Source organism: Rhipicephalus sanguineus, chromosome 9, assembly GCF_013339695.2.
Source record: "Rhipicephalus sanguineus isolate Rsan-2018 chromosome 9, BIME_Rsan_1.4, whole genome shotgun sequence".
Lineage (NCBI taxonomy): Eukaryota > Metazoa > Arthropoda > Arachnida > Ixodida > Ixodidae > Rhipicephalus > Rhipicephalus sanguineus.
The window spans coordinates 150,399,649-150,421,663 of record NC_051184.2 but is presented as its reverse complement, the minus strand read 5'-3'; the positions used below and the strand labels follow the sequence as shown (position 1 = coordinate 150,421,663).

At 50.1% G+C, this 22,015-nt stretch overlaps 1 protein-coding gene across 1 annotated transcript; it reads left to right on the top strand.

The window, feature by feature from the left end:
• The first annotated feature begins 1,937 nt into the window (after window positions 1-1,937).
• LOC119405914 (uncharacterized protein K02A2.6-like) lies at window positions 1,938-9,143 on the top strand. Its single transcript, XM_037672739.1, has 4 exons — window positions 1,938-2,021; window positions 2,112-2,822; window positions 5,271-5,620; window positions 7,181-9,143. Exons 1-4 carry the CDS (start codon window positions 1,938-1,940, stop codon window positions 9,141-9,143), a joined length of 3,108 nt encoding a protein of 1,035 aa, XP_037528667.1.
• The last annotated feature ends 12,872 nt before the right edge of the window (window positions 9,144-22,015 follow it).

Genomic DNA, 22,015 nt, shown 5'->3' with positions numbered 1-22,015 from the left:
AGTTTTATGTTTTACCAGACCGTCAACAGCCAATTCTAATTTTCTTTGCAGGCTCGCTTTGAACTGAACAAGTACTAGCAAAACCGTGTGGATGGTTGAAAAAAGCTGAAACCGAATGCAGTCCCAACTTTGTTCTCCTTCAGACGTAAGGTTTGAACCTTATCTCTGGCATTACATAATGAAGTAGCGATTGCAGGCATTGTATGTAGTTAGAACCAAAGAGGAACCTTTATGCTGCGTCCAAGTTAATTCGTACAGTGTATTTCACCGTCTCTAGGCACTTCTGACCCGCCACACTGGCAGCAGCTTTCCACTACCAGGCACGAGGCCGTGAACTGGTTATGATCTCACGTGCAGTGACTATTTTATTCAAAGAAAAACACTCATACGCACGGGACCCCAATGTACGTGAAAAGTTCCCTGGTGGCCTACTTTATTTTAAGCCCTCAATTAACGCCCTCTCACAGCCCACATGTAGCTTTGGTACACAGAGCTCCGATTCAAATTAGAGGCTTTTTTTGTAGGGAGGAATTTTTAATACAATTTGGTTATGATACTGTGGAAAGTCCGTAAGATATGCATTAGGCAAAAAATGCCAGGCCTGCGCTGAAACTGCAGCACAGTCACAGCGAAAGCTGGAAGAGCGGCGTTTCTACAGCCCGTTGTATCCTCTCTTGGGGCTACCAATACAAGTACACTAGCAAGGTACCCACTACGTCATAAATCACAATTTTTGTGAAGTTCGGAAGCACCTACTAAGCCAATATTCGTCATTCAGCGGAGAAGCGGGGCACCAGCTACATGTCTGTAAGGCATTATGTGCACTTTGTTGACGGGATGACTGATGACGATGAATTATTATGGCTCAGCCCTTTGTAATGGGTGGGAAGCTTTAAACGGCCCGCCAGGTATGCAATTTGCATTGGGCGACGCCCGGTCGCTATTTCCCTCTCCCGCCATGCTGACTAACATACGTTGACGTTGGATAGAGAGAGGGGGGCGAAGAACTTTACTGAGACCCCGAGGAAATGGATCTTAATGCTGTGGTGCGCAAAGGAACGAAACACGAAGGAAGGCAAACGAAACACGGCGCAAACTATCAACTGAAAACTATCAACCAATACAAGTGCACTTGCGAGGAACCCACTATTATTATGAGAGAAGCATTCAAGTACAGTCCAAGAATTATGGACTGGATACGCCGTTGAATATTCAGGACTTTAACTGTTCTTGAATAGTTGTAGTGCATGAGATTCAATTTGTAGCGCGTGATCTGTTCGTTTAGTTCCCGTTGTGTTAACATCTGAGTTATATTGTGAAGTTGTAACTGCTACCAACCGAGTGTGCATGTGTTCGTGATGTCTGCGCTGCCTCAACTGAGAATATATTTCGTTTGCGTTATCGACTCTCGGCTCTGACTCGGTCTTTGTACCACAACCGGCGTTCACTGGCGCACTAAAAGGGACCAACTCTAAATTGTCCGCGCTTTCGTGGTGCGTTTTCGGAGGGCTGAGACGCCAGCCCTTGGAATCCGCCCGGCGATTGCCATCCCCATTAACGGGATCAGTGACACTTGCTGACCTTACAAGAAAGTATACTGTATACTGTCGTGTACGCGCACATCAACTGACACACGACCACTCCAGAGGTTGTGCCTCGCTTGCCGGTGCTGCCTGACGCGCTCACGCGCATGGCGCCTTCCTCAGACTCTCGTCCCCAGCTCCTGCATATCGTGTTACTCTTCTGCCCTCGCTGTAACTTCCTCTGCCTCCTCTCGTCCGCTTCTAAAAGAAAGCAATAAAACAGTCTCCTGCCAGCCGCTGTCTCGTGTGGTTCCTGTGCTGCGGGGCTCTGAGCCCCCAACATAACACTGGCGACGAGAAGTGGAATTTTATAAGTGCGCAGCACTCTAGGTTACGCCCGTGGCTACTGGAGGAATGCAGGCCGCCATCGAGCCTTTTAGCGGCAAGAACTGGTCATCCTGGATCCAGCGCCTGACCTTCTACTTCGTGGCGAATGACGTCTGCGACGAACAAAAGAAGCGCGCGCTCCTCCTGACGCTATGCGGAGCCGACACCTTTTAAACTGCCTGCGCTCTGGTCGCGCCGAAGACTCCTGGAGAGGTGGGCTATGCCGACATAGTTGCCCTTCTGCAGAGGCACTTCGATCCGCGACCGTCTGAGTTGTACAGCCGGTACGTGTTCCAGCGACGCGACCAGCGGCCGGAAGAGTCGATCAGCAACTACGTTGCAGCCCTCAGAAGCTTGTCAGCTGACTGTAACTTCGGAGTGCCAGCGACAACGTCTGCTACATCGACGCCACCGGCAGAAGGTCACGCAGCCGTTCTGGCGAACCCCACCATGCTGCCCCAAGATGTGATGCTTCGCGACAGGTTCGTGTGCGGCATCCGCGACGAGAATCTGCAGCAGCGACTGTTCGCGGAGAAAGACTTGACTTTTCAACGCGCGTTGGACTTGGCACTGTCGTCCGAAAGTGCGTCAAAGCAGCAACGAGGGCTTAAGGGAGCGACGAGCTCCGCGGAGGTGCACAAGACTTCGCAGTCTAAAAAGGAAAGCACACATTCGGCTCAGCAACGGCGCTGCTACCGATGCGACGGCTGGCACGAGGCTGACACCTGCAAGTTCAGGACAGCGCAATGCCGTTTTTGTTCCAAAAAGGGTCACATCGAGAACGCCTGCATCTCCAAAAAGAACAAAAACAAAGAAGGCAACCTCAACGCCCGGCAAGGAACTCACATGGTTAACGCCCAACATGTGTGCTACGACCTCGAAGACACCGATAGGTGCTACGACCTACATGCTGTGAGTGGGCGACAACCCTGCCCTAAATTCCTCGTTGACGTGAAAGTCGAGGGAAGGCCCCTGAAATTCGAAGTCGACACGGGCGCCGCATGTTCTCTCATCAGTGAGGCTACCTACCACCAAACGTGGCCATCGAACGCCCCAAAGCTTTCGAGAGAACCCCTAGACTTACGCACCTGGTCAAGGGAAGAACTTGACACCGTTAAAGTGTTCCAGAAAGGGGTAGTGGGCTGACTGGAGGCCGTGCACTGACGCACTTTATGTCTCACCTGGTAGATGGCGCCACCACCACCTGCAATGTAAGCGACGCGTTGCTGCCCTCAGCGCGAAGGTTAGTTTGCCAGCGCTTCAAGCACAAACTACTCTTGTGCAACCCCTGTACATAGCCATTTTCGTTACTTTTTTTCTTTTGCGTGAGCATATTCTTGCTTTGGCCGTCGTTCTGGCGCATGAAGTATCGCTAAACATGAGCACGTCATCAGCGGGCGCCGGATGCAATATATGCTGTAAACCGCCAGTTTTGTATTGCAGTAGCGAGCTCTCGCTTAAAAAAAAAGATCTCGCAGTTTTATTGCGTTTAGATAATTAATTAATTTATGGGGTTTTACGTGCCAGAACCACTTTCTGATTATGAAGCACGCCGTAGTGGAGGACTGCGGAAATTTCGACCACCTGGGATTCTTTAACGTGCACTGACATCGATTGCCTTTAGATAAAAGAGACTAATATTTTCATGCTAGCGTTTGTACTCGGTAGTCTCTTTAGTGAGGTCATACTCTCACTAAATAAAACAATATTACTACAAACTTAAGCACCTTACGCGCTCTCAGTTGATATATTCTCCTGAAAAGTGCAAGAAAATGTGTGGGAGTGCACAGCAGGAAAGACCTATCCTAATCATGCCCAAGAAATAAAAGACCGAAAGTAAGGGTAGACCATGCAACCAGATTTTGCTTCTTGAAGACCCCTCACATGTTGGAAATTATATTTGTGTAAGAAATTGCATGCAAACACCGCTATCAGTTGAGTGCAAAATTCAGTTAGCAATTCTGCTGACACTATAATATGCCTAAAAGGTTCATTTACACTCTTTTCTACAGAACTATTTGTCCGCACTCCTGTATTTAGAAAAATGAATTTGTAGTGAAGGTGTGGAAAAATGTAGACAACAATCGTTCACGGAAATAAGTGAAAAGTTTATTTGGTGGGGCAGCACAATGACCTTACTCCACAAAAGCCATGCGTATCAATCACTTTCATTTTTTTTTTCAAAGTGAAAACAGATGGAAAAAAGCTGAAATATCTTGAAGAGGGCCTTGCCCCATTTTGTACTTATCAGCGTGTGCGGCAAAAAGCATGTCTCCTAAAACAGCCCAATAGATGCCAGAAAAATACTCACAAAGAGACGCTAAATATTTTCAATAGCATACTTAGCATAGCATAAATTTAAAAAGTTCACAAAAGCACATGAATACTCAACACATATTGTTCACACAATAAGTAAAGACACTGAATCAGAAGAAATACTAAAAAAATGACAAATAATCGACACATTTCCATTCAAACACATGCATTTTTATACAGATCTACTGACGTTCTGGTAGATCATATTAATCGCACTGTTGATGGTACGCCAAGGACCAAAGCCACCATTCAAAATTGAATTAAGCAGAGTTGGCACTTATTCAAGGGTTTATTGCTATAGTATGCATGGCGAGTGGCATTGCTTGTTTTTCAAATCTGGCATTTTCTTGTATTTGGTTCAGTGAAACAGAAAAAGAATATTCAGAGAAGATTCATACTTCAAGTTTAACCTACACTTGTAAAATCTAAACACAGGAACAATAATAAAATTTAAAAAATCTTCTATAGCAAGGAAAAAAAAATTAAGAGCAGCGGCTTATCTTTAAGTGCTTTGCTTTTTGGCGTTTGCCTGCTCTGTCTGTGTTTAGCCCCTTAATGTAAAAATGAAGTCGCGTAACAACATAGAATTGGATTATTTTTTGAGAGAGCATTGAGGCATGGCTTGGGCACCCAACCTCTTGCCAAAGCCTTGCTTTCACAATGGTCAGCACATCTAAAATGCTGTCTGCATGGAGTTCTTCACATGAAAAGCAGCCCGTGAACAAGTCTTGCTACCAATCTACATTATTCACAACTACAGGAACTGAAAAATGAAACGTATTGACGAAGCAATGCTCGGCCGAAAACCTGCAGCGACGACGAAACACAGCAGCAGCCCTACAGCAGCGGGGCGAAGGCGCGAAGGCTCCCATTGCTGACGATGGTAGCGCCGCCACGCGGGCACTCAGGAAAACGAAAACTCGTTTACATTTTTTGCGCCGCGGCAACGTACCCTCTCCCCGGAGAGTGGGCTCACTACCCAATATTCTAGAACACTATAACACCGTCGGTTCGGCACAAGTTCGTGTGCGTTTCAAATCAAAGGACTACGTGCTGCCCCTGCTGGTAATGAAAGGGACTGGGAGCAACCTGCTCGGACGTGACTGGTTTTCAGCACTGAACATCCGTGTCCACGGAATAAACCAGGTCGCCGAACCAAGTCAAGAGATCCAGGCGGTTCTTGCACGCCATCCTGATGTATTTAAGGGAGGTATCGACGGCTACGTGGGTCCATTGGTTCAGTTGGACTTGGAAGAAGGCGCTACACCCAAGTTTTGCAAAGCACTTCCAGTGCCCCTAGCTTACCAAGAGCCTATGGAGGAAGAGCTCGGCCGCCTGCAAAAGCAAGGCATCCTGGAGCCGACGCAACACGCCGAAATGGCCACACCTTTGGTGTGGGTGCGCAAAAAGGATGGAACATTTCGCGTTTGTGGAGATTACAGGAGCACAGTTAACGCGGTGGTCAAGAAGACGGCGTACCCACTGCCGACAACTGCGGAGGTGTTCGCAAAGTTGCGCGGTGGGACGACATTTTGGACGTTAGACCTGTACCAGGTCTATCAGCAGCTTAAAGTGGACGATGAGACAGCCGCATTGCTCACCGTCAACACCACCAAAGGACTGTTCAAGTTGAATCGCCTCCCTTTTGGAGTATCCGCTGCACCAGCCATCTTCCAGCGGATGATGGAGACGACACTGGCCGGAATTCAGGGGGTGAGTGTCTACCTTGACGACATTATTGTCAGCGGGAAGGACGTTAAATAGCATGCGCAACGTCTAGAGGAAGTCCTGTCGAGGCTAAGCGACAAAGGTCTGCGACTCAAGCAAGAGAAATGCCGCTTCGGCATCAGCTCAGTCCAATTTCTCGGTCATAAAATCGATGCTCAGGGTGTCCATACGACCGAAGAAAAGATAAAGGCAATCCTTGAGGCGCCAAAACCGACTGACAAGACCTCTCTGCAGGCTTTCTTAGGGCTTCTCGCCTTTTACGATCGTTTTTAACACGAAAGTGTTTTATGCCGGGGTCCACCAATACTTCAGTGACGTATTTCCGTCACGGAAATGACGTCGAACAACATACACAATCAGATGGCAAAGAAAAAAAGGTACCGTCAACGGGCATCGAACCCACGACCGCTCGGTCCGCAGCAACAGATGCCGGGCACGCTATCCATTGCGCCACGATCACATACTCTGAAGGCTTTACGAACGCGCCTTTTATATCTACCACTCTCCCGGTCGGCTGGGTGGTGTTGACCTCTGGGAGTGGTAAGGTAAAGTAATTCGTCATTGCTGTGGCCTCCGCGACTAGCACCTGCAACGCGTTACGCGTCCGTCCCATTCGGCGCGTTTTCAATAGAAGTTGAATTTTGTCAATGCCTTAACACACCGCAAGGTGGCGACCTTTGCCCAAGCGTCGTAAAAGCGTCGGCCTCGCTCAGCATATAGCTCTGCGACGCGCGCCTGCCTCAGCTGGCTGTAACACCGCGTTCCATGCTCACGCGATCTCGCCCCGAGAAAAATCGCGGCAGGGCTATCGGGGCGGCACGACGCGCTTTGCGTTTCCCTCTAGTCCGGCTGTGGTGTTCAATCACGTTTTACCATGCCGCGGGATGGCGACCAAGTTCTGCGTCCAATATGCGACGCTCTTCTGGCTATCACACCTCGTTCTCTGATTACGCTTTCACCGTTAACTGCTACAGCTACCACAAGGGTTTGTGTAATCATTTAACATGTACGTTAGTCGTCGGGATGGAGATGTACCACCAATCATCAAAGTGGGTGCATACAGGTCAAAAGGCGCCATTAGCTGCCAGACATCAATATACATTGTGCAAACTCTCTTATATCAATTTGTACAGTACGCATTCGGTTACTTCTGTAAGGGCACGCTTTACTTTCGTGTTATTCCGATTCCTATGACGGAGGGATCAACCGTTTTTTTTGGAGAACAGAGCGACAGTAGCTGCAGAGTTGTATGGGCTTCTCGAGAAGAACACGCCCTGGAAGTGGGAGAAAAAACACCAGGATGCGTTCGAGATGCTTAAGAAGATGATTCGGTCTTCGACAGTCCTTGCACATTATGATGAAAAAAGGCCTCTCATTCTGCCTGTGGATGCGTCACGATACGGCATCGGCGCAATTCTCGCTCAAAAGGATGCGTTCGGCCGAGAGGCTCCAATTGCATTCGCGTCACGAACTTTGGGAACCGCTGAGAAAAACTACTCGCAGCTCGATAAAGAAGGCCTTGCGGTAGTTTATGGCGTCAGCCACTTTCACCAGTATGTCGCTGGCCGGCACGTGACCGTATTAACGGATCACCAACCGCTCCTAGGCATCATGGGGGAAAAGAAGCAAATCCCTCAGATATTGTCACCGAGGATGACTCGATGGTGTCTTAAATTGGCCACATATGATTATGACTTGGTGTACCGGCCTGGACGTCTGCACCAAAATGCTGACGCGTTCAGCAGGCTGCCACTGCCCGCGCAGGTATATGAGCCACGCTTCCCGGGAGATGTGCTTATGCTTGCATCCGCGCCACGTTTCGAGCTGTCACCGCGTCAACTGGCTGAGCTCACCCGGAGTGACCCACTGTTATCCCGCGTGATGACAGCCATCTCAAACGGAGAAGTACGCCGGTTGCCAAAGCAGGAATTTTCGGCGTTCACAAAGCTTGGACACGAGCTTTCGCTACAGGAGGGCTGCGCCATCCGGGGTGCCAGACTGGTCGTTCCAGAGAAAGCAAGGAAAGACGTGCTCGACTTAGCACATGCAGGTGACAGGGGCGTGGTAGCTATGAAGGCGTGCGCTCGAGGCTATTTTTGGTGGCCCGGTGTCGACAACGACATAGAGCGGGTGGTCAAAAGTTGTGCAACTTGCTGCCAGCACCAGAAAACGCCAACTAAAGCACCAGCTCCCGAGTGGAAACGTGCGACAACACCATGGCACACAATCCACGCGGACTTCGCTGGGCCTGTGGAGGGAAGGATGCTCCTAATTGTAGTCGACGCATACAGCAAGTGGCTCGAAGTGCGCACCATGCGGAACATACAGTCGCCGACACTGATCGAGGAACTGCGAAACCTGTTCGCAACTTTCGGCATTCCCGAAAGGGTGGTCACGGATAACGGTCCGTCCTTTGTTTCTGCGGAAATGGAAGAATTTCTGAAGAAGAACCGGGTGACGCACATCACAAGTGCACCCTATCATCCGGCCACGAATGGGCAAGCCGAAAGAATGGTGTATGAAACGAAACAGGCACTTGCAAAGGATCAGTCGGGTACATTTGCGTGCAGGCTGGCTCGTTTTCAGCTGAAACAGCACACCACCGTTTCAGTAACGACGGGCAAAACGCCAGCTGCACTCATGTTCGGCCGCGAGCTCTCAACGGCACTGACACGCATTCAGCCGCGACCAGCTGAGAGGGTGACCACTGACCACAGCGTTACTAAATCGCCAAGAAAGGTAGCCATCGGGCAACCAGCCTTTTTCCGCAACTTTGCAGGAAGTCCTGCTTGGGTTGGCGGAACCGTGTTAAAGAGACTCGGACATCGATGTTGGCTAATCAAGTCAAGAAGCGGAACGGTTCGTCGGCACCTTGATCACATAAAGCCAGGTGCAGAGGCCTACCCGACAGAAGATTCGCCGCGGAACGATCAAACGAACGGACCAGTAGCAAGTGATCAACAAGACACAGTGCCGGCTCCGTACGTGATCTCGCTCCCAGCGGAAGCGCCGCCGCCGCATGATCTGCCCACAACGCCCGACTCCGAGCATAGCGAAGCTGAGGCCAGGCTGGACACTTGTGCGACGCAAGCTCGCGATGACCAACCCAGCGGGTCCGCGCAGCACCAAAGTGCGCCTAGGCCCCAACGTGATCGGCGTCTACCTGACCGATACGGTGACCCCGTCTAAGGGGTAAGGGATGTCGTGTACGCGCACATCAACCGACACACGCCCACTCCAGAGGTTGTGCCTCGCTTGCCGGTGCTGCCCGCCGCGCTCACGCGCATGGCGCCTTCCTCAGACTCTCGTTCCCAGCTCCTGCATATCGTGTTACTCTTCGGCCCTCGCTGTAACTTCCTCTGCCTGCTCTCGTCCGCTTCTAAAAGAAAGCAATAAAACAGTCTCCTGCCAGCCGCTGTCTCGTGTGGTTCCTGTGCTGCGGGGCTCTGAGCCCCCAACATAACATATACGGTGTGAGAAACGGTTGAAAACCGTATTTCACAAGTCGAGGATTCAGAGCGGAAGCTTGCGGCTAGAATCGAAGACCTCGAAAACAGGAGCCGGAGGCTAAATCTGGCCTTTTTGGCATCCATGACAATGAGCCGAAAGAAACATGGCGAAACTCTGAAGAACTAGTCAAAAGGGTATGTCAAAACAACCTTAGCATTGATTACATATTTATCAAAAGGGCGCATCGGGTGGGAGCATACCGTGAGGGGAAAAACCGGCCGATGGTAGCGAACTTTTGGAGTTGGAAAGCACGTGAAACTGTGTTACAGAAAGCTAACAAATTTAAAGGCACGGGTCTCGGCGTTTCGGAAGATTTCAATCACGCAGTCCGAGAAAATCGGCGCCTTCTCTAGGATTTCACTAAAGAAAAACGCCAAAGCAAAGAATTCCGTGTGCGTCTAAAATATGATGAGGCGATCATAAATCGGGACACATATGTATGGGACTTTAACACAAGGCAACCAGTTTTATTGAGAGCGCCAGACGGGCCGTTGTTTAAACGAACGTCTGAGGGAACACCGGGCATCCGTCAGTGCCGTAGCTGCCGCTGGCCATCTTGCTGACCATTGCCGAAGGTGCGCGTGCAAAGCACAGTTTCACTGCGCTCGTGTGCTCAGGCGGTTGCGAGGGCAATCAGACAGAGAGATCTACGAGGCCTTCTGCATAAAAAAAGTCACAGTTTCGCCGCAAAGGCGAAGCAATGAATGCGATAGCAGGAAACTAATGCTATAAGAAGTGAGGCTCGCCAATGGATACTCTCAGTTTGAACAGCGCTCCTGTTGCAAAGGCGGCGGAAGCAGCGAAGAAAACTAGCGTGCTTCAAGTGTCGAGCTGTGACACTTGATAGTTCGCGCTCATCGTCTGTTTGTTCGTTTAGCGGCGTCCCTTGAGATCAAGTGACTTCCGTGCGCTCCGTAACATGAGCGCGGATACCACGGTGAAAGCAGGAAACAACCCTCTTCCCCTCACCACCAGAAAACCACGCGAGCAGACAGCGGAAGGGCAAGGTTCTCCCTGCGCAATAAGAAGAAGCGAGCGAGCTCGCCGACGACTTTTAAATGCGCCCGTCGTTCTCCTAACGCCATCTCGCTGGTAATGAAGAAACGCTTATAAGCGCAGCCGTCTCCGAGTCCTCCAGCGGTAAATGGTGTGTATATAACGCTCGCCGTTACCTACGTGGAGGATCTGCGTTTCGTGGCGTAGTGGCTAGCGCCACTCGCTGCGGAGCAAGAAGTCCCTGGTTCGATTCCGCGCTTCGGGAGCATTTTTCTGAATTATTTTTCTTTGGGGCTTTTAGATATATATATATATATATACTTATACATATACGGTGCATGACGGCGACGGCGACGGCAAAATTCAGCCGAGACTGTCCATATAATTGCTATCGCAATAAAAGCGGGTGATCGGTGTGCAAGCGCACCGTCGCTGGCCCTCAGCAACAAGGAGTGCGCATACTTGGACCGTAATCTGCGCATAGTACCGTTGGATTATTTATCACACGATTCATCAACTTAGGGCATGTGAAAGGAAAAAAAATGTAGTTACGTTTATGGGGGCATTTTTGGCTGTTTTCTTCTGTGTGGCGCAGCCTCCTGCGCAGCTTGTGATTTCTTCTGTCTTGTGGAAGTAAAAGATCAGTTGAAGTTTAGCGCTGTGTCCTGTCTGCCGTCTTTACCTCGTCCTTTTTGTTTTTCGCGATAGTAGATATGTCCACAGTTAATACGCACCAACTAGCCCAACTCACTTCTCTAAGACCTTCGAATAACGCGTCCGATGGTCTACCAACTAAGCTACGGCGGCGGCCATCCCCCCGTCCACTTTATGGGGTATATATGTGTATTTAAACGTGGGAGCGTCAGTCAGCGCAGCCAGTAGCCATGCCGGCGAGTGTGGAACACTCTTTTTCCGCCTGTTGGCGTAACGTAGCACGTGAACGTATTACGAGCTGGCAGCTAGACAACAAGCTACATTAGATCTTGTCCTTTGTAACGACCCCAGCGTTGTAACCAAAGTGTCAACGCAGCCTAGACAAAGTGACCATGAGGCTGTCGTTAAAAATTTAAACATTTCAGCGGTCCCGATGCGGGTGCAAATCCCACGGCGAGTATTCTTTTACAAGAAAGGTAACTTTGACGCCATTCAAGCAGAATTAGATATAACATACTTGCCAATCTTCCAGCGTCTGTCAGAAAGTAGTGATGCAGAGAATTTATGGTCCACCTTTCACAGCAAATTATTAGAACTTCTATACAAATATATTACTACAAAATCCCTGCGGCAAAAGAAAAAAGATAAACCGTGGTTTAATTAGCCACAACTTGTAGGTTTGGGCGAGTCGGTTCATGATGCGAAAACTAATTTAATTCTGAAGCGCGCAAGTTGATACGCAAAGCAAGAAGTGCGTACAAAAAATTCTGTAGCAATAACACTTCACTTAACCGCCAGAACTTAACTGATGCAAACAGGATGCTAAAGCTAAAAATCAAGGCAACAAAACAATCATTTATTGCCCAATTTAACACAGACCTGAAAAAAAGCCCAAATGCCTTCTGGAGATATGTAAAAACAAGCAGAAGTGATGACACTTCCATTCCAGCTCTACAAAAATCTGATGGAACTACTACAACGACAGACGCTGAAAAGGTTGAAATGTTTAACCATTACTTTAAGTCGGTGTTTTCTGACGGTATAATCACTGGTACAGCTGCATCCCTTTCTTCCAATGTTAGCCCCGCCGACGGTATGCATGAAATAGCCATTGATGTATACGGTATTGACTGTCTCTTGCGGGAGCTGGATACCTCAAAAGCTATTGGTCCTGATAGAATTCCATCATACAGTCAAACCTCGGTGATACGAATCTCACGGGACCACGAAAAATATTCGTATCGTCAAAAATTCGTATCACCAAAAAGCATGGAAAATTAGCATGCGACAAAGAAAGCTGGCGTACATTTTCATTTATTGTTTGTCAGGGCTGCATCAACGTCAGGAAGAAGCCTGAATGATTGTCAGTTAAGGTTTTAGATGTCGGCAATCATACCAGCACTCGTAAATATACGGCCCGTACGCGCGTACTTAATTAATGAACCAGGTGCGTTGTGACCCGCGACAGCTGTAGCCCCTTCCAAATTTTAGTATGCTTTCAAAGACGATAGTCTTCCTTGGGGAACTTAAAGGGGTCATGAAGCACCCCTTGGGCTGATTGAAAAAACACATCCTGCGGAAAGCTGACACGGCTATGAACTGCTCTGCCAAATATTACAGTCGTGCGCGCCGCGTAATGGCCACAAGCGGAGCGCGAAGTTGCCGTTTCCCCAGGCACCCTCTTTTCAAACAGAGGCCGGTTCTCACTCTCGTCGGTGGGCGGGGCGTCTGTCCGCTGTACGTCGCAAGAGACATAGCATGCTTATTGGCCGATAGTCGACGTAAATCGAGAGCGGCGTTCGGATCAGATGCGCTTCTTGCCGCGGAGTGCCACCACTTGCCGGCGCCGCACTCCTCAGTACACGGTAGCCGCACTCGCGCAAGCGAATCACAGCGGGAGAGCGATCGCGTTTCATGACGCGCGCTGGCGTAACTTCTTTCCCCCATGCCATCCCTCCCTGTCTAGCTTCCAGTGCGCTCGCCGGCACGAGAAAAGAGAGAAAGCGCTGGGAGCGTGCGCCAAACCCCCGTAACTGGTTACGCGCGTGCGCCAATCCCCCTGGTTACGCCAGTGACTTGGATAGAAAGCGAAAGAAACCGTGCGAAGAAAGGACGCGTTTGCTTATCGGGCGCGGAACGGCTGCGTTCCAACGTTTTCGCCGATCAGCCTCGTTCGACTTCCATGGAAAATGATAAAATTGCACCTTTGGCAGTTTCCAGGCTGTGTCCTTGTAGCTGTGAACATGTGAACTCACATGAGCAGATAGAAGTCGACTTTTCTCGCCGCGTACACACGCTTGCGCTGCGGCTGCGCGGAGGGAACAGGGTCATTTTGCCAGCAGCCGCCGCAGTGCTACTGTATGTCCGATTTGAAACAGCAGCGCACGAGGCCTATATAGGTAAATCCCTTGACAATAATAAACACGTCGACGCACTATTTCTTGATTTCAGGAAGGCGTTCGACACAGTATGTCATCGCCTCCTAAATACTAAGTTAAAGGGCTTAAACATACACAATAAAACCGAAAACTGCATTTGTAACTATCTAAACGGTCGTAAAAAGTGTGTAGTCCTTATTGGTTGTAGCTCATCAGACATAACAGTATCATCGGGAGTGCCCAGCGTTTTAGGGCCTCTGTTGTTCCTCATATACATCAATGATATTGTAGATGACATACAGTACCCCATTAAACTTTTTGCAGACGACTGCGTCGTCTAGAGATAAATTAATTCTATATCAGATATAACAATCCTGCAGACCGACCTTGATAAAATAGTAAATTGGTGTCAGCGGTGGCAGAGGAGCTTGAATATTAGTAAATGTAATCACATCCGCTTTTCAAACAAGAAATTGGAACATCAAACGAAGTACACAATTGAACGCACAACGATAAACACAGTCCCAGAGTGCAAATACCTAGGGGTGCACTTTACGCCGAAACCTAAATGGAACGAACATATCCAACACACAATATCTAAAGCAAGTAAAATGTAGTTTTTTATTCGCAGAAATTTCAAATCAGAATCCAAAGATGTCAAAGAAACACTACACTTTTTACATGTTAGATCTATCCTAGATTACGCCTCTATGATCTGAGACCCTTACCAGAACTATTTGATAAAAAGCAATAGAAACGCTTCAAAATCAGGCAGCACGATTCGTCTCCAGTAATTACAACACTTTTCAAAATGTCACTGAATGAAAATCATTGCTGGGCTGGGAAACTTCAACAGCTAAAACAAAAAAAACTTAAGGCTCAAATTTTTCCACCGAATTTTTTATAATCAAAGAGGCATTAACAGCCGCACCTACCTGTTGGAACCATCCTACGTCTCGACTAGGCACGACCACTCCAATCCAAGAAAGTACACGCATACAACACAAATCATTTTTCCATGTCTTCTTTTCCAGAAACTGTACGAGATTGGAATTTGTTACCGGAAGACTACGTTTCTGTACCGGATAATGATAATTTTTATTCCCGATTGTGTTTACAATAATGTATATTTGTGCTAGTTTTTGTTTCAACTTTCTGTTACCTTTGAAGATTCTAACCTATTGTCCTTTCACCTTGTTTATCCTGATGTTAACATTGTTTCATATATTTTTGTTGCTTTTCACTGTAAAACATGTAACATATGATCTTACAAATGTCTCCCCTGCGATCTGTAGGCAACGCAGGTATCCTGTAAATTGCCATTCGCCGGAAGCAAGCTCGCATTTCACTTTTTCATAAAATATATTATCACAATGCCACTCTCCGATCACTTAACATCGTGGTTTAGCGCTAAAGAAAGACAGACACATGTGAGAGACAGGACAGTCCTGTCTCTCACATGTGTCTGTCTTTCTTTAGCGCTAAACCACGATGTTAAGTACTCACCAACTCGCCCAACAACAAGTTCTTATTAAGTATATCTCCGATCACTCTTTGTTCAACCACCACCATTCACATCCGCTCGTAGGGATCATTGTCATAAAGTCAAGGTCTCGTTTTCTAACACTGTCGCGTGCGCACAGTCATTCCTTCCCAAAACCACAGTCGAATGGAGTAACCTACCATCATCTATAGTGAACATACGCGATCCAATTGTTTTCAAACATGCTCTGATCAACATGATCTAGAGTTGTAAAACTTTGCCCTTTTCTTCTTTTTTTCTTTTTTTTCTCTTCCTCTTTGGTGCTCTGAGCTTGCTCTTGTACTTTGTCTTCTTACCATTACAGATTCATCTCGGATTTAGTCAATCCAACGGTATGTTTTGTATAACCAGTGTTTATATCGGTTTTATACTTTTCTATTTGTCTTTATTGTATAATGATACTGTACTCGATTGACTGTTATGCGTTTTTTTTCTTCTCTCTTCGTATCTTGTTCCGTGTTACATATAATCGTGTACTTGCCCCTCCCCTCTATAATGTACTTTATGTACCTTGAGGGTATTTCAAATAAATAAATAAATAAATAAATAAAAAAGTGAATACTGAACTTCAGCAGCACCATGCTACTGCCAAGAACACAATCCAAAGTCTCAAGAAAAAAGTGCAAAAAATCGAGAGTGACGCAAGAAATATTTCGCATAATTTGACATTTCTGAATGATGATGAAGTTCACGCTCTATCAAGAAGAGGCAGCTTGGGAAACTCTTGGTCTCCGCCCACCATCAAGCAAGACCTTCAAATTAAATTTGCTTGTGGTACAGCAGGATATGAAACGCTAAGAAAAATGGGATATCCTCTCCCATCCAACATAACACTCGCGCGAAGGATTCAAAATTTGAAGTTCCTCTCAGGCATGTACGAAGTGATCGATGTTATGAAATGCAAAGCTGAGACTATGGAGGATGTCGAAAAAGACTGCGTCCTTTTTTTGGACGAAATGGAGATAGTGCCGGGGTTCTTCATGTGTCTTCATGTGTCTTCATGTGTCTTCAGCACAGCTAGACTGTGCTGAAGACATTTCTTGGAGGAGTAACGCTTCCCCCGAAGCCTCAAGAGCCTGCGAACCATGCTCTTGTATTTATATCGGGCGGCCTTAACCAAAGGTGGAGGCAAATTCTCGCTTATGAATTGACTGGGAGAATCGTCGATGGTTGTTTGCTGGAAAACTATGTATTGGAGCTAGTACAGCTGTGCAGTCAAATATCTCTGAATGTTCGCATAGCTACATGTGATATGGGCTCCGTGAACCGCGCAATGTGGAGGGAATTTGGATTTTCAAGTCACAGAGATTCTTTGACGTCATCCATACGTCATCCGTGCATGGACGGCAAGGAACTTTTTTTCGTGGCTGATCCGGCTCACGTGCTGAAAAACCTCTAGGGCCAACTCTTGAACTCTAAAGTTTTCACGTTGAGTGAGGCCACAGTGGCCAAAAATAGCCTGCCTTCTACAGAGGTAACCGTGGAATATTGCCACGCCCGCTCCTTCTTTTATTTTTATGTGTTGGAGTTTGACCAGCCAGGACGGTTATCAAAGCTCAACGCTGGCCGCGAAGCAGTGTTCGAGAAGCTTCACGATTTTAGTAGATCGTTTTGTTAAGATTGCGCGCCGCACGTGAATGTTCCAGATTTCTCGAGAGATAACGCCGCCACCAGCGATATTGCTGGAAAGTTCCATAGCGCCTGTATAAAAGCCGATGCGCTTGACCGCTTGTCAGTTGATCGACGGACGACGCCCTGGTCGCCGCTATCATTGTACAGCGTGTATTGCTGTAGTTCTAGTTCTCATTTTCCGGCCACAAGTTCGGCCAAATAAACAGTTTCATCCTGCAAACGCCGACTGCTGTCTTCGTCGACGTCACGACCATGTGACATCTGGTGGAGGTGCTGCTTCTTCCATGATCCGGACGCCCCCGCGAAGCGCTGACCCAAGCCCAAGCCGCGAGGAGGACGACGGCAAAGAAAGCCCGGATCGTCGAACGAGCCGCAGGCAGAAGGGACTGCAGCCAGAGTACGGGCTCCTTCTCGAAAAGACCACGCAGCCCCAGATCCCAACATCGACCGCAGCGACGATGACCGACCCCGTACAGCCTGCGCCGATCGTTCTCCGGCAGCCCAAGGAGCCGCCAACCTTCAGCGGGTCGTCATTTGAAGACCCGGAAAGCTGGCTCGAAGCCTACGACCGAGTCGCCCATTTCAATGGCTGGACAAGCGAAGACAAGCTACGACATGCGTACTTTGCCTTGGAAGACGCCGCTCGTACCTGGTTCGAGAACCAAGAGCGAACCCTGACAACGTGGGACACCTTTCGCGCCAGGTTCCTCGCGACATTCACGAGCGTCGTCCGGAAAGAGCGTGCTGAGGCTTTGCTCGAGACCCGCGTGCAGATGCCGAACGAAAACGTGGCGCTCTTCACGGAAGAGATGACAAGGCTGTTCCGTCATGCAGACCCTGCCATACCCGAGGACAAGAAGGTCCGCTTTCTTATGCGAGGAGTCAAACAGGAGCTCTTCGCCGGGCTGATGCGGAACCCCCCATCGACAGTTCAAGAATTCGTCTCGGAAGCAACGGCCATCGAGAAGACGCTCGAGATGCGCACCCGACAGTACAATCGCCGTGCATTCCAAGACAGCGCAGCAGTTCATGCCCTCGGCTCCGACGACTTGCGCGAAACGATCCGAGCCATCGTGCGAGAGGAGCTGCAAAAGCTCGCACCTTTTGCACAGCCCGAAGTGACGTCGATTGCGGACGTTGTACGCGGGGAAATCCAACAGTCACTGGGTGTTCCTCAGCCGGCACCGCCGCAGCTGCAAGCAATGAGCTATGCTGCTGCAGCCCGACGCAACGCCCCCCCTCCTCGCCCACGTCAAGACGCCGCGCCGCACCAGCAGTTCCGCCGCCACCACCGACGTCATACCGCCCGCCAGCCGGTCAGCGATACACGCCGAGGAAGACCGACGTTTGGCGCGCCCCCGACCATCGTCCACTCTGCTACCACTGCGGAGAAGCCGGCCACACCTACCGCCGCTGCCATTATCGACAGACGGGACTGCGTGGGTTCGCCGTCGACGCGCCGCGTCCACAGCAGGGCGAAGGACCACGTGACATCGCCGACTATCTGGCAGGAGCGCAGTGGACCCCCCGAGGACCTTCCCGATCGCCGTCGCCAGGCCGCTACGCCTCTCCCCAACGCCGACCATACACTGGCCCAACCCGGGGCCGGTCACCTAGCCCGCATCCGGAAAACTAAGGGCAGCAACCGATGGAGGTGCGGTTGCTGTACGACGAAATACCGAAGACCCTCCGCCGCCGACGCCGCCGCCACGACGAAGGCTTCAGGACACGACGCGAACCCCTGACGACGAAACCTCGGGGACCGAAGTAGACCTGACGACGCAACGTGGAAGCAGCGGAACAAACCGACGTAGCCGTGACCCTACGCCGCGACCTAACTGCAACGCAAGACGACGAACTAGCGACCTCGACGTTCTTATCGACGGCCACAGCGTCACAGCCCTCGTCGACACCGGAGCCGACTATTCTGTCATCAGTGGACCGTTCGCCACGAAGCTGAAGAAAGTTAGGACAGCCTGGGAAGGCCCCGAAATCCGGACAGCTGGAGGTCACCTCGTAACGCAGGAGGGAATCTGCACAACGAGACTCGCCATTAACAACCGGATTTATCTCGCGAACTTCGTAATCCTGCCGCGTTGCTCGAGAGATGTCATCCTTGGTATGGACTTAGGCCTTCATGGTGCAATCTTCGACCTGAGGTCTAAGTCAATAACACTGTCCACGGAAAAGGCACTACCGCCGCACACTCCGCCAAGAAAGCACGCCTTGAATGTGCTGGAAGACCAGGTCACCATTCCCCCTCGCTCCAGCGTCATCATTTCCGTCGGCACTCAGAAATCAGCAGACCTGGAAGGCGTTGTTGAAGGCGACCAGCACCACTTGATTAACCGCAAGATTTGCGTCGCAAGAGGAGTAGCAGAGCTGCGGGCAGGGAAAGCAACAGTTATGCTCACGAATTTCAGCAACGAGTACAAGCACGTGAGCAAAGGCACGACGGTCGCCTACATCGAAGAAATCGTAGAAGCCAGCAATGCTTTCGGCCTCACCGATTCTCCCGAGCCTACTCCGACGAATAAAGCGCCGCAACCAGCTTTCGACATCAATCCCAGCCTTGAGAAGCACAAACAAGAACAGCTCAAAACCCTGATCTTGGCATACAAGGACTGCTTTTCGTCGTCGTCAAGAATTAGGCAGACTCCCGTGGCGAAACATCGCATCATAACAGAGGAAAGCGCCAGACCACTCCGTCAGAGCCCGTACAGAGTTTCGACGCGAGAACGCGAGGCCGTGAAGAAACAGGTCGACGAAATGCTACGCGATGACATCATCCAGCCGTCGAAGAGTCCGTGGGCATCTGCGGTGGTGCTAGTGAAGAAGAAGGATGAGACTCTACGTTTTTGCGTCGATTATCGTCGCCTGAACAAAGTCACGAAGAAGGACGTGTATCCCCTTCCCCGGATAGACGACACCCTGGATCGATTACACAACGCAAAGTACTTTTCGTCGATGGACCCCAAGACCGGTTACTGGCAAATAGAAGTCGACGAGAGAGACCGAGAAAAGACTGCTTTTATAACACCAGACGGCCTGTTCGAGTTCAAGGTCATGCCTTTTTGTCTTTGCTTGGCAGCTGCGACTTTTCTACGGGTTATGGTACAGTACTGGCCGGCTTGAAGTGGCAGACGTGCCTCGTGTACTTGGACGACGCCGTTGTGTTTTCCTCAAACTTCGACGAACACCTTCAGCGCCTTGATGTTGTACTTCAAGCAATCAAGACCTCCGGACTCACCTTGAAGCCTGAAAAGTGCCGCTTCGCGTACGAGGAGCTCTTGTTCTTGGGTCACGTGATCAGAAAGGATGGTGTTCGCCCGGACCCGTGGAAAACAGCTGCCATCGCTGACTTCCCGACGCCCACCGACAAGAAGGCCTTACGCCGTTTTCTCGGCTTGTGCGCCTATTACAGACGTTTCGTCAAGGAATTTTCACGGATTGCCGAGCCACTGACACAACTCACGAAGGCCGACTTCGAATTCACGTGGGAAGCGTCGCAAGTTCAGGCATTTCAAGAATTGAAACGACGCCTACAGACGCCTCCGATACTTGCGCATTTCGACGAGCACGCCGATACGGAAACCCACACCGACGCAAGCAGCGTAGGACTCGGCGCCGTCCTTGTGCAAAAGACCGACGGATTCGAAAGGGTCATCAGTTATGCTAGCCGGTCGCTATCAAAGGCAGAAATAAACTACTCCACAACAGAAAAGGAGTGCCTGGCCATCATCTGGGCTACATCGAAGTTTCGCCCCTACCTCTACGGCCGGCCCTTCAAAGTTGTGAGCGACCACCACGCCTTGTGTTGGCTAGCTAACTTGAAGGACCCTTCAGGTCGCCTCGCACGGTGGAGCCTACGACTTCAAGAATTTGACATAACCATCGTTTACAAGTCCGGAAGAAAACACTCCGACGCTGAATGCCTGTCCCGCGCCCCCGTCGACCCACCGCCGCAGGACGACATGGAGGATGACTGCTTCTTGGGAACCATAAGTGCCGAAGACTTCGCCGAACGACAGCGAGCGGACCCAGAACTCAGGGGCCTTGTGAAATACCTCGAGGGCAGGACCACCGTTGTTTCCAGGGTATTCACGCGAGGACTGACGTCGTTTTTCTTGCGCAACGGTGTTCTCCTTAGGAAGAACTTCTCGCCGCTTCGAGCCGATTCCTTTCTCGTAGTGCCCTCGCCATTGCGACCAGAGGTCCTCGAGGCTCTGCATGACGACCCGACGTCTGGACACCTGGGTGTTTCTCGCACGCTCGCAAGAATACAGGAAAAGTACTACTGGCCGCGCCTTGTCGCCGACGTAACTCGCTACGTCAAGACCTGCCGGGACTGTCAGCGACGCAAGACACCGTCGACTAGGCCAGCCGGACTTCTGCAGCCTATCGAGCCACATCGACGGCCGTTCCAGCAGATGGGGATGGACTTACTGGGGCCGTTCCCGACGTCCAATACCGGAAACAAATGGATCGTCGTAGCTACCGATTACCTCACACGCTACGCCGAGACAAGGGCCCTACCCAGAGGCAGTGCCGCCGAGGTAGCGAAGTTCTTCGTTGAGAACATCCTCCTGCGTCATGGCGCCCCAGAGGTCCTCATCACCGACAGAGGTACGGCGTTTACTGCTGACCTAACTCAGGCAATACTGAGATACAGCCAAACAAGCCACCGCCGGACCACAGCGTACCACCCACAGACCAATGGCCTTACCGAGCGGCTAAACAAGACCATCGCCGACATGCTGGCCATGTATGTCGACGTCGAACACAAGACGTGGGATGCCATCCTTCCGTATGTGACCTTCGCATACAACACGGCCATGCAAGAAACGACGCAAATGACGCCGTACAAGCTAGTCTACGGAAGGAGCCCGGCAACGACGCTCGACGCAATGCTGCCAACCGCCACCGACGAAGACGATCTCGACGTTGCCGCCTATTTGCAACGCGCCTAAGAAGCTCGACAGCTCGCCCGCCTGCGCATCAAGAACCAGCAGAGGGTCGACAGCCGTCACTATAATCTTCGACGATGCCACATGGAGTACCAACCCGGTGACCGTGTGTGGGTCTGGACGCCGATACGCTGACGTGGGCTCAGTGAAAAACTTCTTCGGCGATACTTCGGCCCATACAAGGTGCTTCGACGCCACGGCGCTCTTGACTACGAGGTCGTCCCGGACGGCATTACGAACTCCCAGCGACGCCGCGCACGACTTGAAGTCGTCCATGTCGTGCGCCTTAAGCCGTTTTTTGCGCGTTAGCGAACCTGGGGACTTTACTTTTTCCTTTGTTATTGTAATTTATTTGTGTATGCACTTGTTTTTTTTTTCCAT

Bases quoted from the DNA above. Each gene is read 5' to 3' on its own strand.
- LOC119405914 (XM_037672739.1), top strand. From the start codon at position 1,938: ATGCAGGCCGCCATCGAGCCTTTTAGCGGCAAGAACTGGTCATCCTGG. The intron at 2,022-2,111 runs GTCTGCGACGAA...GTCGCGCCGAAG, and splicing joins TCTACTTCGTGGCGAATGAC to ACTCCTGGAGAGGTGGGCTA. The intron at 5,621-7,180 runs GTGGGTGCGCAA...TTTGGAGAACAG, and splicing joins GAAATGGCCACACCTTTGGT to AGCGACAGTAGCTGCAGAGT.